The sequence below is a fragment of the Cynocephalus volans genome, chromosome 6 (assembly GCF_027409185.1).
Source record: "Cynocephalus volans isolate mCynVol1 chromosome 6, mCynVol1.pri, whole genome shotgun sequence".
NCBI lineage: Eukaryota > Metazoa > Chordata > Mammalia > Dermoptera > Cynocephalidae > Cynocephalus > Cynocephalus volans.
This window is the reverse complement of record NC_084465.1, coordinates 83,593,122-83,613,791: the sequence shown is the minus strand read 5'-3', so window position 1 is coordinate 83,613,791 and position 20,670 is coordinate 83,593,122. Positions and strand designations below refer to the sequence as shown.

Genomic DNA, 20,670 nt, shown 5'->3' with positions numbered 1-20,670 from the left:
CTACCCCTTTCAGGTTCAACTTCCACACTTCTGCTAAAGACCCCCCAAGCTGCCTTTTAAAATATATCATCAAATTACAATAGCCAAGAGTTGGAACCAGCCCAAATGCCCATCATCAGATGAGTGGATACGGAAAATGTGGTACATCTACACAATGGAATACTACTCAGCTATAAAAACGAATGAAATACTGCCATTTGCAACAACATGGATGGACCTTGAGAGAATTATATTAAGTGAAACAAGTCAGGCACAGAAAGAGAAATACCACATGTTCTCACTTATTGGAGGGAGCTAAAAATTAATATATAAATTCACACACACACATACACACATACACACACAAACCGGGGGGTGGGGGAGGAAGAAGATATAACAACCACAATTATTTGAAGTTGATACAACAAACAAACAGAAAGGACATTGTTGGGGGGGAGGGCGGGAGGGAGAAGGGAGGGAGGTTTTGGTGATGGGGAGCATTAATCAGCTACAATGTATATCGACAAAATAAAATTTAAAAAACAAACAAACAAACAAAAAAAAAAAGAATAAGTATGATTTGTAACAATGAACATGCTAATAAAAAATTTAAGAAAAATCAAAAAAAAAAATAAAATATATCATCAAACCATATTTGAATGGGCAATACAGTGGCTACTCCTTTACCATGGCAATACAGGAGCTACAGGATGTCTCCCCACCACTGCATATCCACTGAGTATGCAGAGACAGCTCAGTTTACCTGCTCCTTCTGGCCTGGAAGGCTCTGCTCTATTCTCAAACGAATGACAACCAAACTCCACCTCTGTGTTTCTAGGCTACTGTGCTCTTCCATGCAGCATGAGTACCATAGACACTGATTCTTTGCCTCCTGGACAACACTGAAGAACCCAGATTTCTACCACACTTCACCTTTGCATGCCAACCATTTACAAAAGAAATGAATGAAAGATCTTTTGCCAAATATGCTACGGGTATATAAATTATTGGTAATGCCCTCTCAGATTCTGAAATTCCCTGACAGTCTCCCAATGTTCATGTGGCATCTCCTGTGACCCTTTTGGGTGGAGGTCACTGTATATCTGGGCAACATCCAACAAACTCGTCTTGTAATAATCAACTCATTTGAATCATCCTGAGCCTAAATGCATCACTGAAAGTCTAGAAATGGGTTTGCAATACTAAGGGTAAAGTTTTTGGGAATCCAAATTCCTCCTAGGACATTTATGTATAAGAGTGTCATTAGACTAGAGAGGTAGGCATCTAAAAGTTGAGGTAATTCAATATTTGGGAGATTTTCTGGATATTTAGTTCCCTGCTTGTCAATAAGGACTCATAACAGAGATCCTCAAGTGAACTGACAACTTAGTAGGTTCTTTGTCACTATGGCAGCTTTATAGCACTTGAAGGCACAATTCTGGTATACTCTGGAGCTTACTGTTCTTGAACACGGGGCTAAAAGCATCTTCTTTGTCCAAAGGGCCAAGAACACCCTGGTTCTACACATGGGCTTTTTAGTTAAAAAAAGTTAAACCCAATGGAATTATAATTATCTAGTGTAGGAGAAAAAAATACCACTGGGTGGTATTTGAGAACATTGTCCTGTGAATTATAATTATCTAGTGTAGGAGAAAAAAAATACCACTGGGTGGTATTTGAGAACTTTGTCCTGTGAGGAAGAGAACCGTGACATCCAGTGATATTTCTAATTGATCAAACATTTCTCCACTGCCAAGTAGCTCAGTCACAAGCAGCATTTGCTTATTTATTTATTTTTTTTAGCTTCAAAATCAAACACATCTTTGGGAGGCAAAATTTGTCCAAAAAGCCCTGATGTCTGACTTTTCATAATGCGCATAAATCAACCTCTGCCCCAATCTCTAGATTATCACCAGTTAATCTAGCCTCAGAGAGCAGTGAGCTCTGGCATCAATGCTATGCTGACCTCCAAGCAGCCAAGGGTCAGCCCTGGACATGTCCATTAACACCATATGCACCCCAAGAGGGAACACCAGGCCTCACTCTTCAGCTGCGCTCTGCTGCCTTCAGCAGGGCACAGGCACATGCTCAGGAGCCCCCCCCCCCACCACTTCTCTCACACCATCACAGTCACACCAGATGTCATTAAGCACTGTGTGGCCTTGAATTCTTCATGAGGCATCAAACATGCTACATCTTCTGAACATAGGACTGGTACTAATAACATTTAGTCCTCATATTTCCATTACCAATCTCAGAGGTCAGGCACTGTGATTACATACGTTGTTCCTCACCTTAGGGCTCTTGTTCTAGCTGGTTGTAATTGGAACAACCATCCAAAAAGACATTTTTAAACATGTCTCAGAACGCCTGAAACTCTGACTCCCTTCTTGATCTGTTTGTTTTTTTTACTCCAGTGTTAACACCTTTCAGATAAATTTCCTTGGAATTTGGGCTTCATCTATCATTTCTAGAGGGTTCTCTTTTGCAACTTATTATCTACTTGTGCTCAATTCACCATAAAAGTCCAAACCAAATGCACAAAGAGACAACGGAACGATACCTTGGGCGGTATGCCTCGCACTAAGAAAGAGGCCAGCTAGGTCATTTTTCTGCCAACAATACAGTTCTGCTACAATGATTTCTTTGTTTCCAACTAGAACAGCCAGTTCTACAGCAATTCTTGGCCACCCCAAAACTTTCTTGCCTTATTTGTTCTATTGCAGTCAATAAATACCTTACATGACTAGGCATAGCCAGACTGGCTTCTTAGTCCCTCTCCAGCAGGCAATTAGGAAAGATGTTCCCTAACTTGGCACTTTTTAACATAATATCTTGCCAACCCAGTTCTTGAGGAATTTCAAATTTCCCTTTTAATTACTTTCTTTGTTTGACTTTATAATATTCTAAAGCTCCTTTAGAGCATAGCGGTAATCCTTCATTCCATAAGGAGGAAGATTGCCACCAAGCCTCTTTCCCTACATGCAAAAGTTACTAAAGGATTATACTAAATATATGGGCCCCACTGAAATCAGGAAAAATGCTTGTCCCTGGGAAAATGTTTGTGGTTCAATTCCAAGGAAAGGACCCTGATACCACATGTACATGTGGAATAGTGGTACTTTCAAGTGTGGCTTCATTTTATCATTGACATGTCTTGAAATTTCAACCCTTTTTATTCTAAAAGGAAGTTGGCTCCAAAACCATGCAAAACATCAAACTATTCCTGACCCAAATCCACTGCCCATCTCATCTACCTAACAAAAAATATTTGGCACCATGCTTCAAAGCTGAAACGTTTCTAGTCTTTGATCCTCCTGTCTTCATTAACAGCCCCTCTCCCACTTCCAAACTCAGGCTCTCCCATGGACTTTGGCTTGAACTAGCCCTTTCGAGCTACTCTGGTTTCTTACTCTGTATTATCCATGGACTGTAGGTTTTTGTAGCAATCCTCTAGAATAATCAAACTGTGATAATACTGATCTGGAATGGCAACAGACTCTGTCTGTGACAAATGTAACAGTATTTGTCAATTAAAACAACACAAAACAACAACAAAACACATGACAAAGAGATTACACATCTCTAAAACCACTGTAGTAACGGTGGTTGGCTCATTGACAAGGTCAGCATGAAAGCCCACTTTTTAAGATCTTACGTGCTGTTTTAAAATATGAACTTTAAATACGTTAAATAGCAGCACTCAAAAGCATCTTTTAAAATCATCTTAAGAGTATATATCTGGGGCCGGCCCTGTGGCTCACTCGGGAGAGTGTAGCGCTGGTAGCGCTGAGGCTGCAGGTTTGGATCCTATATAGGGATGGCTGGTGCGCTCACTGGCTGAGCATGGTGCAGATGACACTGTGCCGAGGGTTGTGATCCCCTTACTGGTCAAAAAAAGGAAAAAAAAAAAAAAAGAGTATATATCTGATAAGACCACTGTAATTTAACTTTGCAATTTTAATTTAATGATTTTATTCTTGTTTCCTAAACTAATTTTAGTTAGGGACCTTTTAAAATTACCCAGAGATAATTTTAGCATATCCATTTAATATTAGTAGTTTCCTAGCAAGAATTGATACCAGCACTTTAGCTGAAAGGTGAGACTGTTCTCGTTAAATTATAAAATCCCAGTGGAAATCATTTTGAATTTCATTACGTTTTTTTTTTCTTTCTTGGTGTGTTCATTATATTAGTTTACTTACTGTGAAAGTAGAAAGATGGTCACATTAAGATCAATTTTAAATTGAAAAATAGTCCCTTTTATTCCAAGAATGTTCATTCACGTAATATCTGTAAGTACTAAATAAATGCCAGCTGAACAACTTGACTAAATTAGGACATTCATGTCAGTTAAATGTTCTTTGCTGTGACATGTTTTAAATTAATAGAAGAAAATAAAAAGTAAAAATAAATAAAGAACGTGCATATACTGGACTTTCACCATAACACTATTTGTGAGACGGTAGGACTCAGGTGCAATCTGTACACATCTTAGAGCTTACCAAAAGTCACTAAAACATAAAAGCCCCTTGACAGGAGCTAGTGCTCCTTATGCAATGGTTTCTGGTGCTTTCATTGTTTGTCCTCCCATCCACCTGCTAGTAATATTTAAAACAGTAGACAAGTCTGTCCCTAATTTTTTCAGGGCCAAGAACAAGAGTACAAATGGCAGTGGGAGTAATAGGATGAAATACTCAACAGTTACAAACTAGGCTAAGAATCTACTAGGTCAAATAAGTTCCTCCTTCCTTGATACATATACATTTTCACTAGAAGGTTAGGTCTAAATTTAGAATTTCTAACTACTTGGATCTCTGGTTGGGAACTTGGCAGTGAGTGAAGCATTGCCCCTCCGGACCACGATCTGTTCCTCTTCTCTCCCACCTCTAGATTTATTCTGCACCATAAGTAACCTGTTGTTACCTGCATGGATACTCCAGCCTGCACGTCCAAGCTCTGTTTACTTCTCCTGCACCAGCTGCCCTTGGCCACTCTCGCCTAGGGCTTGCCACATGAGTGCCACGGTTTACTCACAGAAGGAAGGCCCTGAAAGTAACCTGGGGCTGTTTGGGTAGAGAAATCTGAAGATGATCTAGAAGGGGGTGACAGACTCTGGATACACATGCCCCATAGACTCTCTGCCCATGGTGAGAGCCATGGCTAGAGGAGGACTAGAGCTGGGTCCTCAAAGGCTTAGGGCAGGGACTCCTCTCACCCTGGAAGGCAGTCTATAATGGTCATGGAGGCTGCTGAGTCAAACTCACATGGGTTGGAATTCTGGTTCTATTATTTATTAGCTAACAGATCTTGAAGAAGTTATTCATGTCTCTTTAATTAGTTTGCCTACCTATAAAATGGGAATAACAGTATATAACTCACAGGGTTGCAAGCATAAAAGGATATATTATCTTTTCATATCATGTGTCCAGGAGGGTACCTGGCCTACAGAAAACACTCCACAAATTTTATCTATTATTATTCTTTTAACTCTAGAACTCAGTATAGTGCCTGCCATAAAGCTGTAGGTGCTTTAAGAAAGTTTGAATGAATAGTGATTAAATGAATTAGAATAGTTTGCCTTTTTATTATTATTATTATTATTATTATTATTTTTTAGTATTTGGTTAGAAGTGACTGCAAATTCCGGTTTGTGTAATCTAAATGAAATTCAGTTTTAAAACTGACACCAAGGGTAAAGGATCAGGATTACTTTTCATACTTAATTATTAACAATGAAAATAATTGCTACAGAAATTTTGAAAGCAAAACAAACTTAAAAAAAAAGATTAAAGACCAGCTTTTGATGTCTGCTAAAGACTTGCCAAGAAGGTCAAGGGACTACTTTCTGAAGTGGACTGGGAAAGCAGAAACAAGTGTCGTTTATGGTATAACCCACTTTTAAAAGAAAACCTGATTGCTCTAAGTTCAAATTCCAGTGAGGACTAGAGCTGATTAAGGCTTATTTGCTTGGTTGCCCGATTTTAGACTGCTCCCTACTATCCTCACCTCATCCACAGAGTCATTTACTCCGTATTTATTAGGACCTACTAAGTGCTAGGCATTGGAGACAACAAAACTACAAGCACCGTGTCTGCCCTAGAGGAGACACAGGTGGGTGTGGAGACAAGGCAAGGGTCAGGCATGGGGTGCTGGGGGACAGGGGGAGCTGTACACGGAACTGAGGAGCCTGGAGACAATGGGAGCCATGGAAAGATTCTGAGTAGTGAGGGAAAATGTACACAAGGGTTTGAAATGATGGAATCTGCTCAGGAAACTCGTAGAATGGAGGATAATTCAGTATTTCTCTACTCAATGGCACTGTGTTGAAAGGAAGGGGTAGACCTGAGAAGCCATTGCGGACAAACACGTGATGTTGAAAAACAGTTAAGAATCTCCATTTTCCTTTAATGATCTTAGCTGGTATCTCCCTCTTATTTATTGTCTGTTCACCCCTTCACTGACTTATAACGTTTTTCTACCTACCCTAAGTGAGAATTTTATTATCTTTAATAGCAAAAGAGGAAAAATATTTCCATTACTGTTACCGAATTGGAAATACTAACATATCTTTTTTCCTCCTTTTTCCAGAGGAGAAACTATAGGAAAGATTATGAAATGCCTTAAGTGGATCATAAAGGGAAAAATTAAGAAGTTTAATGTCATCTTATTAGAATGATCTGCTCTGATCATCATACATATGGTAGCAGACTGTCCTTCTTAAGTCAATTCAATTGCTCTGCTTTATTTTTTCTGATTTTTATCTCATACAGACACATGCACGTGCACATGCACAATACGTACCTATATTTGTGTGCACACATACCTTCTCAAGTAGAACGTAAGCCTCATGAGAGGAGGGATTTGTTTTGCTCTCTGCTATTTTCTGGGTGCTTAGAACTTAGCCTTTGATGTCTTAGCATCAAAGTGCTGCCTGAACAATGTGTAGAAGCATGTGCCTTTAGCCTAGCATATACTGGAAATGTCATGCTCCAAATGACCAATACTGCTGGACATGGCTAATCAATGCAAATATTTAACAACGAAAGTGATGCCTACCTTAGTAAAAATGTGTGGAGTAAAAATAACATGAATGTGTAAACAATATAGAAATTCAATCTGTAACATAGTGGCTCCCAGCAGCTGGGAATGCAGTTAGTCTTATGTTGATCAATGGGCTGACCGCACCATGATTTTGTCCCTTTGACCACTTTTGACTGAACTGGTTACGAACTAAACAGTAGGTCAGTCTCTTCCTCCTTTTCTTTTTCTCTCGTACCCATGAATCATACACATCTATGACACACTGGAAACCCAATGTGTATAAGGAGGCAAAGTTTTCTTCCGGGTTACTCCCATAAAGCCGCATGTTTTCTCCCCCTTTCTCATTCAGATATAAAGACTTCCATGGTGAGGTATACTGAAGGTGATTGAGATTATTTGGGGGCTTCAACAGGAAATATGCTTTGACCAGACCCATGATTCACAAATGTGTATCCTCCCCTTTGGTTACTCAGTGTGGGCAATAAAGTTCCTACAATTACCTTCGTAACAGGGTGGGGCCAAGGAATCATTATGTAAAGCATGTGTGGCAAGGTCCTCTGTCATCTGACAATCACACTGAAGGTGCAACATCCAGAAATATTTTTGAGGAAATTATGATGTAACACAATGGAATTCAAATCCCATCTCTCCTACTTGCTAGCTAGGTGACATCAGGCAAATTACTTATCTTCTCCGTGTGTCACTTTCCTCACTTCTAACACAGGGAGTACAATTTCATCTCTCATAGGGCTATAATGAACATTAAACTAACAGTAAATCATTTAGATCAGTGCATGGCACAGAGTGAGAGCTACCCAAATGTTTATTAAATTACGTGAGCATCCCACTTCCTTTCCACTACACATAGAAGCCATACTTATATGCCATCTTTAGGATACAACTGGAAAAGTTCCATTTTTAGACATTAACAATTAAGTCACCTACTTAAAAAGCTCAGTATCTAATTGTTCAATTTAATAAAATACATTATAAATTAGCATAAAATGTTATTTTTTTTCTATGGATTATTTTATTTTCTAATCAATATACAGTTTATGGAATATATTTCATGAATAATTAGAAAAGATTCAAAGGGCCTCACAGTCCTCCTGCTGGCAAAACTCCTTTAAATGTGAATACTTGGGCTACAACAAGTACTAGAGTTTTGAGGGCCAAAAAGGATTGAGTAAATATAAGATTGGTTATGAGGTTGTCAGGTAATGAAATAATCATATAAAAAGTATATTTCCTTGTCTCAGTTTGGCAAGGTAAGATTCAAACATTTTATAAGTAACAGTTTTTATATCAGTTACTCACTTATGAGACTTGTCAAACCAGCAAAAAGGGCATTATTCTAAGAACTGAGGATACTGTATAACAGGCTCTTTCAAGGAGGATGCTTAATAAGTACAAACAAGAGAAAGGTTGCACCAAAGGAATATAGTTTGATACTTTTCAAGAAAACTGAATGGGCTCTGGGTAGGGACAGGTTCCATTTGTTAAAGTTTAAAGGACCTCGGGTCAAAACAGTACCTTCTGACATCACCCTCGTGGTCAATAAAATGCCTTTGGGGGGAATGGTGAGCACAGTGAGGAATTTAACACCAAACTATGTATACCTGAATAAATCAAATTTAAAGAGTGGGGGCAGAACAGGCTCTAAGCTGTTAAAGAACAAAGATTGGATTATCTCAAATACCTTATTTTCTGTGAGGAAACAGAGTACAAGAAAACAGAAAAGGCAATATCATGATACTGCTGTATCATGATATTTCTCAGGTTTCATAAAAAATCAAATTTGAAAGAAAACCGATTATTATACTTATCTTTTAATTGTCTGTATTAAATCTTATTAAATAATTTCCCCTTCTTTTCCAAGCTATATTCCCTGATTCTCTTTATTATTATGCTAACTAATTCTGGGTTGTTGTTTTTTTTCAGTCTAATCAAGGCATAATTAGCTTGGAAGGTGTATCTTTTCATGAGTAAATAATATAATATCTTTAAAATTTAAACATACATTTTAAAGAATTATCAGCTGGTAAAATTATTCTGAGAACTTTTTTACCTGGTCAGTCCTTCTACATTTTAGAGTCTCATATATGCTTCTATATGTTATACTTTTCATAACTCTTTACAAAAAAAGAGGTTACAGGATTAATTCACCTTTATTAAATCTAAATGGACAAAAAAAATCACAGCAAATTGGCATTATTAGGTAAACTTGTTTTTGCATGTTTATACTACATGTAGAAATACTGTTATTATTATTTTTTCTGCAAGAAGATTTTGTTACTTTCTGATAAAATATATCAGAACTCAATTCTTCAGTTTACATGTTATGCAGAGGTAAGAGACAGAGAAAGTAAATGAAGCTCTATCTCGGAATAAACAGGGAATCAATCTGAGACAAATATGAGACAAATTTATAAATTCATTCTTTCTTTCAACACGTGTATTGGGTGTTCTTTACATGGCTGGCATTTTTCTAAGGAGAACATGAGGTGTATTCTAGTTTCAGGGTTGGGAGGAGAAACAAGGGCAGTTAACAAATGAATACATAGTATATTATGGGATGCTAAGGGCTCTAAAAGAAGGAGAGACAGGTAAGGGGGCTAAAAATGCTGTCAGGGAGGATGAATATCACCTCTTTGATAAGGTGGTATTTGAATAGATATTCTGAGGAAATAAGGTAGAAGGAGTAAGCAAGCTGTCTCAGAGAAGAACATTCCAGGCAGAGAGAAGAGCATGTTCAAGACTGGAGGTAGGATGATGTTTGGTACATCCAAGGTATAGCAGGGAGCAGTATTGCTAGAACAAAGAGAGAGAGGAAAAGTGGGTAAGGAGGTGAGGTTTACGTAGTCAGCAGGGGGTAGCTCATGTAGGATCTTGAAGTCCACGTAAAGACTGGGCCTTCCATCTGAGACAGATGAAAAGCCACAGAGAGTTCTGAGTAGACAAATGATAGGACCTGATGTACATTTTGAAAAGGTAAGTCTGGCTGCACTCTGGAGTGGAGAAGTGATTAAGTAGGCATTCAAGAGTTCGAGCCAAAAATGGTGGCATGGACCAGAGTGGTGGCAGTGGAGGTGGTGAACTAACTATGGAATGTGAGAGAAAGAGAGGAGTCAAGGATGTCATCAAAGTGTCAGCCTAAAGTACTGGGAGACTGACTTACCATTTACTGAGATCACAAAGCATGAGAAAGGAGCAAGCTTGAGAGAGAAAATTGGGAGTTTGGTTTTGAATACTTTAGGGCTGATTTTTGCCTTTACACATACAGTGGAGATGTTGAATAGGCAGTTTGCTGTACCCTCCAAAGAGCAGGACTAGGGATACATACCTGGGAGCACAGACATGGTATTTAAGACCCAAAACTAAATCAGTGCACCTGAGAACTCAATGTATATCAAGAAGAGCAATTCCAAGAACTGAGTTCTGGGCCACTCCTACATTTGGTGGTTGGGAGATGAGGCAGAATCAACATTAGAGATGGAGAAGGAGCTTAACTCAAGAAAGTGTGGGCCCAGGAAGCCAAGGGAAGAAGTATTTGTAAGGAGGGCAAGGTCAACAGTGTCAGTTCAGTGACAGATGACAAGTCAAGGAGGATGAAGAGTAAGAACTGGCTACTGGATTTGTCAATGAGGAGGTCACCCTGATTTTATCAGAGTGGAAGTGTTAAAGAGGTGATAAAGAAAGCCTGGTTGCCATGGATTCAAAGAGATGATGAGGAGAGGAACTGGGGACAAGTATGGACAATTCTTTCAGGAACTTAAAGCAAAAGGAGAGTGAAAAATAAAAGATGAGAGAGATCGCAGCATATATGGATATTGCTATAAATGATACAGTAGAGAGGAGAAAAACTGATGATATGGGGGCAGGAGGGATCCTTAAAACCAAAACTTTAACAGGGTATTCCTGCTGTGATTCCTTTGAGATAAAAAGTAAGTAGCATTTGTCCGCGGAAGTAGATTTATTCATGTTATTTTTTCTTCTTCATTTACATACATACCAGAAAAAGTTGTTACATATGCAACATATGAATATTTTTTAAGAAAAATATTTTTAATGGAAACCATTATAGAACTATTGAAAAGTTAATGGCTGAAACTGTGTCTTTGTCTTTCCTTGTCTCCCTCTCTTCCACAATTCCTCCTTTTAAAGATTGTGAACATTCTTTCGACCCTAAATTTCAGCTGAAAAATTCATGCTTTGGGATTAATGACAGTGTGTTTCTCCTACAGTAGTATTTCAGTTTCCTGAAATATCTTAGAATAAAATGATATGAGACACCTGCTCCATACTAATTTAGTTGGGGGTAGGGGGATGAACTAGGTGGGGGTGGTAGCAGAGATGAAAGAAGTTGGTTTCGAGTTGACATTAACAAAACCAGGTGATGGGTATATGGTAATTCTTTATACTATTTTCTCTGCCTCTTTATGTGTTTGAAAATTTCCACAATACAATGTTAAATATTAAAAGAAACATAGGGCCAATACCATGCTTAACCTAAAGCAATCCATTAAGTGGTAAAATTTCAGAAAACCTGGTAACAGAAGTAGCTATTTTGGGTCACAAAAAATTTTCTGGCATTTTAAAAATCAAATCAGCTACTTTACTTTCACATACAGAGCTAGCATAGATGACTTTTTAACTGACAAGAAAGTATCTCACTTTCTTTACGATAGAGTTAATTTGGATGCTTACTGTGTAATTTGGAAGACTGAGTTTTTTTAAATGAAGCCTTGATTCTGTTAAATATCTGATCACTTTAGGTAAGCATAAAGAATTCTGAGAACATTTATGCTACGAAATGTTTTGAAGAAAAGTAATGCTACAGTCAGTAATCATAATCCAGCTGTTATTTAAAAGAATAAATAGTTGACAGCTGAATAAATAGAAGGTGAAATTTCATTGCAATAATGGTTCTTCTTTTAAAATAAACTGTGATTTCTGAAATTTGCACATATTGTAAAAATTAGGTAATAAAGGTTCTTAATCTTTCAAAATAAGAAAATATGTAATCTACAGTATTGCTACATGAGCTCTGCAAATATTAACCACTAAGTACTATATTTCCAGTTACTCATTAACCATTTTATACTATTACTATACCTCTGTCAGTAATTTCCACCAGCAAAAGCTGAAAAACAAGTTGCAATAATTTTTTTCTACATCAGAAATCTTCGCATTTTATTAATAACATCTCCCCTGCTCACTATATATTCATTATTAAAAGTCCACTATGTATTCAACCCCTGTAAATTATACTTCAAAAATTAAACCCAAAGTTATGTTGTTCTTGTGCAGCTTATGGTCTCTTTTGTATGGCTTTATTGCCCTCAACATTTCCCTGGTGTAAACTACTGAGCAAAGGAACAGGATTTCCTTTGTAACTGATACCTAAATTTCTATGCTGCTTTAAGCATCTAATTTGCACTGTGAAAACATATAATTTGAGAGTTGTAGCTATATCATGAAAATACAACAGTTTACTCTGATCTCTAATTTTCTGAGTTGTACTGGCTATAATTTAAATTTTTTGCATGTTTTTAACTGCCATGCAAATCAGTATACATCAGAAACCTTTGTATATTGACAGAGACTGGCAAAAGGATGCCTTGTTCTGATTTCAGATAAGCATTCTCTTTTCAGGTCTGCAGGTGCAAGGCGGCCCATTCATAATATTTGCTTCAAATCAGTTATACTCATTGGATGGAAATACAATGCTATTACACAAGAGCTTGACTAATCTTTACAATCACAACATATAAAAAGTATTATTATTAGCAAATTCTAGAGAAAAGTAAGACTTTTTCCTTTGCCTATGTATGGGAAAGAAAATATACTCTGTTAACATAAATTTGGTCATTTTAGTAGTGTGTGTGTATATGTGTGTATTTACTAAATCTAAAAAAACACTGTTATTTATTGAAACAGGATGGAATTATGCTCAGTGGAAAATCTGCTGCAACAAGTGCATGTTCCATTTAAGAGGTAACTGGTAATGAATGTTACTTTTTCCTTTGCTTTAGGTTTCACTTATTTTGAAATCAACATATAAGCCAAAATATAACCACAAGATAAAAATTTACTCTAATTGTCCCCATTTCACAACTGGGTAAATCCTCCCAAAACAAATATTAGACAACTACATATACAACAAATAAGTAAAGTTAGCTGGATGTTTCCGTTATATGGCTATGACTTTGTTTAAATTTGCTTCAGGCAGAAACTTGGCACATTAATTCAAAATGTAGGAGTGAAATTTAGTATTAAAAACAATTACAGCTATTAATTAAACTCTTCTTGAGTTGGAGAGGTTAGAGAAAGGATCTAATAGAATTTAAGGGCTCAACAACCAGACAGAGATAAAGTAAAATTAAAAAATAAAGTACACAATAGTCACTGCATTGGCAAAAATCAATGTTTGGCAAATATTGAAAACCAATAAGAACTCATCCTAAATTGATGACTATTACTATTACTTATAATATTTTATAACAATCCAATGTTTGCTAACAATCCAATGCTACCACCTTACAGTTGACTTTGATTACATAACTCGAAAGTCCTAAAACACTGTCTCATACACTATTTGACTTGAACTTTCCTTTGTGATCTAGGGAAGGCAGGTATTATTACCCCCATTTTACAGATGAGGACAATAGAGTTTATAAGGAGGTAACCTCTCCAGATCAAGGTAACTCTGACATGTGGCTTGCCTGGACCCATAGCTGTCAATCCTGGTCCAGGGTTATCTTTGCTCCTCAGTCTCAGAGAGACTGATCACAGTGAGGGATCAATTAGCTGGGAAAGTTTTTGTTTTGCTTTTTTTTTTTTTAATCTGAAAGGATGGTGGCTTAAAACACAAATAAATATCCCTCAAGTGTGTTTAGTTCATTCAAACTGAGCATTATGATAAAAGAAACTTGTATGTTGCTGTCCTTTCCTTTCCTTGGACTCAAAAATAGACGTCTCACTAAACTCATCCGCAGCCTTGAGTCAAAGGCAAACTGGTGAGTGGTTAGTGAACCCAAATGCTAGAAAAATGGGGAGCACGCTCTGTACAGATGATACCTCGAGGATGAACCAGAACCCCTTCTGTGAATACGACAACCTGTCTTCTAAACTTCCATTCTATTACTGTTTCTCCACCACCCGGGAGCAACACACAGTCTCTCATAGAATCATAGTTATCGCTGTCACCCCGAGGCGGAAATGCTTGACACCTGGCCCCCCAGAGGCCGCTTACGGTGGAGGACGCGGCCACACACCCGTTCTTCTGAAGTTCTCAGGGCAGACCGAGGCGGATAACCGTAACTCACCTGGCCGGGATGCTCTGGCCGGGCAGCTCTTCGTGCCAGCCCAAGACCTTTGGGAAAGAGAAGAAAACAAAACGAAACAACTTACCACTTTGGCCCAGTCCAAGAACAAGTGAAAACATCCAGGCCGCCCGGAGAAAAGAGGCAGGACCTCGCCGGCAGTTTTGCAGGCAGACAAATGCAGCTGTAAAAAAAGCCAAGGCCGAGCCGCACATAATGCAAAGCAGCCCGCCCCGCGCCCGCAGCCTGGCTGCTTTCCGGACGCGCGCTCGCGCCTCCTGGGCGCACCTCGGGACCCGCGCTCCTAGTGTCGCTACGACGTTTCCCGCAGGCCCGGCAGGCGGACCCCGCGGCTCGGAGCAAGCGGTGCAGGTACGCGGGCCCGGGCACCGCTCGGCATCTCAGGGCCCCCGCGGCCCTCCCAGCTCAGCACGGCGGGCCCGCGGTCTCCGCGAGAGGCACCTCCTCCGACAGCCGATGGCCCACGGCGGCGACGCGAGCGGGAGCTCCAGCAGCCCGCTCCGGGACAAAGAAAAGAGCTTTTGTTTCTCTCCAGCCGCTGGGGCTTCTGCTGCATAAATCAGCTTAGCGAAGAGCCAAACACAATCAAACCCAAACAAAGCCCGAAGCTGGGGGGGAAACCACCCTAATGTACATTCACTGGGTGATGCTGCATTTGTGGGAGGGGACGCCTGCGAGGCTGAAGGAGAAAAAAGGCGATGGCGCATCAATCAGCGCGAGCTTCTTCCACAGGTGGGCAGGGAGGCCAACTCCACTTAGTTGCAGCTTTGCAGCCTCGTCAGCGGAGCAGCGAGCAACGACGAGGTGGCAGCGTCCTGGCTGGCGAGGGAGGAAGCTCGGGGTGCCAGCGGCAGGGGCAGGCGGCTCCAGGAGCGCCCTAGAAGCGCCCGCCGACGCCCGTAGCCACAGAGCTAGGCATCGCCGCCCCGCGCCTGGCTGGGAGTGGAGCACACCGCCGCGAGCGCAGGAGGGGAGGTTCCGCGGGAGTGCGGGAGCCCGGCCTTGCGGGGCGGGGGCTTGGTGCCCTCGTCCTTTTGGCCCCAGTGCGCGGCTCAGGCGTCCCGCCACCCAGAGCCCGGACAGCTGGCGTGTTCTAGGGTGCACCCGGCGAGGATACGAGGGAGAAAAGGCTGGAGATGGGCGGGGGAGGGGTGGTCTTGCCCCGGCCCCGGGAGGTCTGGGGGGAGGGGGGACTCCCGACTCGCGGATAGCTGGGCGCGCTGCGGGCCGCGAGTTGCTAGGAAACCGCCCCACGCTACCGAGCGCCTAGCCGGGCGGCCCGCAGGCGCTGCGGCGCCCGGGAGGCAGTAGCAGCAACAGCTCGGGGCAGCGTGGGCGGGACATTGGTGAGGCATGAAGTCACCGCGGCCCACACTCGCTCTTTGTTTTGCTCACTCTGGCTCTTTTTCTCCCCCCACTCCCCGGCTCTGATAGTTGCCATTCCTTGGTTCACAAGAACTTTTGATTCGTAGCCGCGCAACAGGAATCGCACGCCGCGTCTCCCTCTCCCGCCTCCCCCGAATCCTTGCTCCCCAGCGCTCGCCTAGCGGGTGTGGTGGGAGACTCGCTCAGCACGAGTGGCAGCTGCGAGCAAACCCTAATATCTCGCCCCCGGACTGCGCGCTCCTTTGTTCGGAGATACGTACTCACGGCCCCGCAGCTGCTGCGTACAAAGTGGAGTTCAGGGGCCTCCCCGCCCCCAGCACCCTCTGCTCCGGGGGTGCGCACTGCCCATTTGCTTGCAGAGTTAGGAGCTCGCTCTCTGCCCCACCCCAAGGCTGTCCCGGGTCTCCCCAGTCCTTGGCGAGTTGGACGAGTCCGCAGGGGCTGTTCCAGGAGCTACTGGACGAGATTTCTCGCCACTCCTTTTCCACTCAGAGCCCAAGCCCTGGGTTGGACAGCCCTACTTTTCCCCAGGGTCTGTGGTGGCTCTGGGATTTGGCTAGTTACAGTGGGTCTTTTGACCTTAAGCGTCACCTTCCCAGTAAACGGAACAAAGAAGTTACAGAAGGCAGCGAAGGAGGGAGAGAGAAGATAAGGAGAGGTGGGAGGGCATTTCTGCCTGCTTGAAGCTCAGATATTTATATGCAAGCGGGAGCCGGTGCTCTGCTGGGCAGTTGTGCCGAAAGCAGCGCGCCTCCTCGGGTCCTGTCACTAGCACGCTAAGCCGAGGGAGGAAACCCAAGTCCCCTTGGAATGGAAATAAGGCACTGTTTCCAGTTTGAGACGCAGGGTGATGGTTCTCTTTTGCCTCTAGGGGCAGGAGTGGTTCCTCATCTTGAAATCTGACCTCTAATTTTTCCATTAGCAGCTCTTGCAGGCATCAGACCAGTCCAGCCAGGTCAAGGTGAAATATGCGGGAGTTTCCCTTCTTCTTGTTTGATGAATAGTTTCCGTCTCCTTACTTGGAGTGAAAAAGAAAAAAAAAAAAAAAAAAAAAAAAACAGTAAAAGCGAAGGTTTCTCTCTTTTTTTCTTTCTGTTTTCTAATTGGTAACTGAGCGAATGGAAAGTACCTGGTTAATAAACCACAACGTCGAAAACTCCCCCTTTTCAGGTGCGTACTGCACATTGGGATGCACAGAATTAGCTAAGCACACCAGAAATCCAGTGGGAAAATTTTAAAGTGCCCTGGATCTGCAAAGTATGTTCTTTTGAGAGACCAAAGGCACGATCCAAACCTTACCAACTGATACTTGTAAACACAGTTCTACAGGCACTGTATTCTAAATAAATAGAATTAAACCCAGTTCAGCTTCATTTTTAAAAATGTTCTTTCCGTAGTGCCAAGCTTGATTACTATGGTTTTGTTTTTGGTGATCTTGAAGGAAGACATGAAAAGTAGTTGGGATAGGGGTGAGGATCTGAACACAAAAATAACATATTCGAAATCTGATTAGTGACTGATTCTTCAATTGGGCAGCATATGTATTTTGAGCCAGTGCAGTGCTGCAATGAAGAAAAAGATTAAATATCCATTTCCCATAAGGATGTGTGTAAGTGACTATCACATCAGAGTTTCATAACATATTTTTAAATCTAACTCTTGGTGCTGGATTGTAAACGGCAGTTACAGTATCAAACAAAATACGAATTTATGCAAATAAGAATTCATGGAACTGTGAAATTGATGAGATATGCGCTATTTTTATAGCTTTATGTTGGTAAGTGTTGATATATTCTATATACTAAGCCAAAACAACTGTGTAGCAAGAGAAATAAAATGAAGCCCATAACTCTGTGTCAGGACATTTTGAAGCCCTTTAGAAAGAAAGCCCATGCAAATAATGTATTTGTCAGGACACCACTTTTATGGAGTTGTTGAAGAATAAACACACCGCTATTTATCACCACTTCCCGATTGTAAAGAGGTTGTAACTCTGGTTATCAAAATAAAATAAGACAGAATATCTGAGATGTGAGACTGTGATCCCTACAAGTTATTTACAAACAAGTTATCTGTATATTTTGGGCTTAAAGATAAAAGTAAATTCTCCTGAAACCTTGCAAATCACCTGTAGGGTTTTCTCACAGTACATGTAACTAGTGGCCCAGAAACCAAAAGTGTGCTTGTTTTCAATATATGTCACTGCTTACCATAAGTCATCCCTTTTCCTGTAAGAAAATGTACAGCATATTGTGAAAAAATGCAGAATTTTTATCTTCATATTACCTGAAGAATTCAGAGAAAAAAATGTTTCAGAAGATGATGGCTTGATGAATTCCAAGTTTTTAAAAATTATGTTCTGCTATCTTGGTTTGAAATTTCTGACAGCTAATTTTTCATCATTTGTGGTAATGAGAGCAAATGAAAATCACAGATAGTCTAAAAATAACATTTTAGCTATTCATTCCAGCCTTCCTTTTATCACATTCATTGAGTTATTAATAAGTCATAAGATTAGATGACTTAAGTTTCTTCCCTAATCCTTTAACCTTGATTTCTCACTAATTCAGTTTATGGTGAGAGTGAATAAGCTACAGGTGGGTAGCAGGAGTGAGAGACATCTGACCGTCTGCCCCTTTTATTGAATATTCAGACTTTAAACATGGGAGTAAAGGTATCTTTTTGACATGAGCGCTATTTACAATAGCCAAGAATTGGAACCAGCCTAAATGCCCATCACTGGATGAGTGGAAAAGGAAAATGTGCACAATGAAATACTATTCTGCTATATATATATATATAAAGTGAAATACTACCATTCGGAAGGACTTAGAGACAATCATATTAAGTGAAATAAGCCAGACACAGAAAGAGAAATTCCGCATGTTCTCACTTCTTTGTGGGAGCTAGTAAAAATAAATATATAAGTTTATAAACAAATAAATGGGAGGGTGGGGGGTGAAGAAGACACAACAAGCACAACAATTCCTTGAACTTGTTAAGACAAGTGAGTAGATATGATGTTGATGGGTGGGAGGGTAGAGAGGGAGGAGGGAAAAGGAGGAATTGGTAAAGGGACATGAAATTCAACTACATTGTATGTTGATAAATTAAAAGAAAAAAAATATTCAGACTTTAACTAAGTTTTCCCCAAATTGTTGACCTCATAGTTGCAGCTAAAGCCATATTCACATTTTAATATTATGTTCTTCTGAAGTTGAGATCAGAGCTATTCAGTAGGGTTTGTGGATGTTCACAAGTTGTCTGCAAGCTTGTATCATCTATAGCTTGCAGATCATAAATGGTCCTAGCTAGTGGGATTTGTTTTTATGACTATGACTTCTAGTTTCTTCCAATGATAAAAAACATAAGATAGTTTTTCTATCACTGTGGCCTGAAGACTGCCTACAACCTAATCATCTGTAGAGTAATTCTGAGCTCTAATTCCTGTATTTATTCCAGGAGATTCTAAATTACTGCATCTAGTGTAGTGCCCAGCAACCTGCATCATAACAAGCTCCTCACATGGTTCTTATATGCTCTGAATTTAAAGGCTTCTTACTATAATGGGTTAATAGAGACTCCTCAAAATCCTCATAGTGTTTATTGACAAAGTCCAGTGTTAGTTGCAAATTCAACAAAGAATGAACTGCTGGAGCCAGGGTATCTTGTTGAGATAGTATATGGATGATTAAGTCTATGAGATGTCAATGTTTTCTGAAACAAGATTTCCATGATTAAACTTGAGAAATGCTGGGTTAAAGTTAAATTAAATGCTTTACTGGAGGAATTTCCAGAAACTCAAATAGGCCAACATGCAATTGGATTCTCTAAAGGAAGAACCCTTTATTGAGGGAATATCTCACACTAATTTGCCAAAAAGCACACTACTGAGCTAGTCCCATTTTATAAATGTGGAAACTGAGACCCAGGTTGGCCGAGAGACTTACCTCACTTATTCAAGGGAATTACTGAGTACAGAGCTCTGATTCTTCTTAACCACCTCATCTCAGTGATGACTTTTGGTTACAAGTAATAGAGTCAGATGGTTGCTGTCATAAGTAATAAAGGAAATTATTGGAAGGAAATTGGGAGCTCACAGAATCAGCAGGGGGCTGGAAAACCAGGATTAGCTTAGGCCAGAAAACAAGGGAGGCACCAGCGGTAGCAGTAAGTGTCTAACTGACATGAATGAGTTCTAATCATCCTTTTACTCCAGACCACTTGCTCGAGATTCAGAATCCTGGCTGGGAATGCTTAATTTTCAGAACTTTAGTCACATGTCAGTAGCATGGCTTTCTGGGAGAGGAGAAATGTGAGGAGGAGCTCTTTTCTTTGGCTTCCTTAGTGGAAAATATGGGTACTTTTGAATGAAACCTTTATCTGTGCATAATCTAATCCTAGCTTTCTGTTATCCTTTTACAGCATGCACCAAAGTAATGCTTGTTTAGCCTTTAACTTATCATCAAATTATGGAAAAGTGATGTTTGAGTTAATTTCTTAGCTTTGTGAAATTCTTTGTTGGCCCGTGTCTGTAGCAGACACTATCAGTGACCTTCCCATTCTTGTCCCAGCCCACCACTTCATTGCACACAGCGGGAAGGGCTGTGGAATGCACATTCCTGGACATGTCTCAACTGTGCACCGACCAGATGGAAAGCGAGGAGCTCCTTTGCTCCCTTGCTCCTTCTATGGCATCACCTTGGGCCTTATGTTCTACACTGTTTTGGGACCAATTTTTTTTTTCCCATGTATCATGGATCGATACTTTAAAAAATAAAATAAAGTGAATTACTAGAAAAACGGCATATTACTATAAAAGTTTCTAAATGTGTTTAATTTTTATACATACTCCATCCTGGACCAATCTCAAAGAGGACAATGACTGATATTGTCACACATCTCATTCTGAGTA

The 20,670-nt window shown here is 40.4% G+C and overlaps 1 protein-coding gene across 1 annotated transcript in view; it reads right to left on the bottom strand.

Annotated features, from left to right (window-relative positions):
- ITGB8 (integrin subunit beta 8) overlaps positions 1–14,563 on the bottom strand; it is a 78,666-nt gene extending 64,103 nt beyond the window's left edge. Inside the window, exon 1 of the mRNA XM_063101265.1 lies at positions 14,437–14,563. Coding sequence (XP_062957335.1) covers positions 14,437–14,563 — 127 coding nt within the window. The remainder of the gene's footprint in view (positions 1–14,436) is intronic.
- Between the last annotated feature and the right edge of the window lie 6,107 nt (positions 14,564–20,670).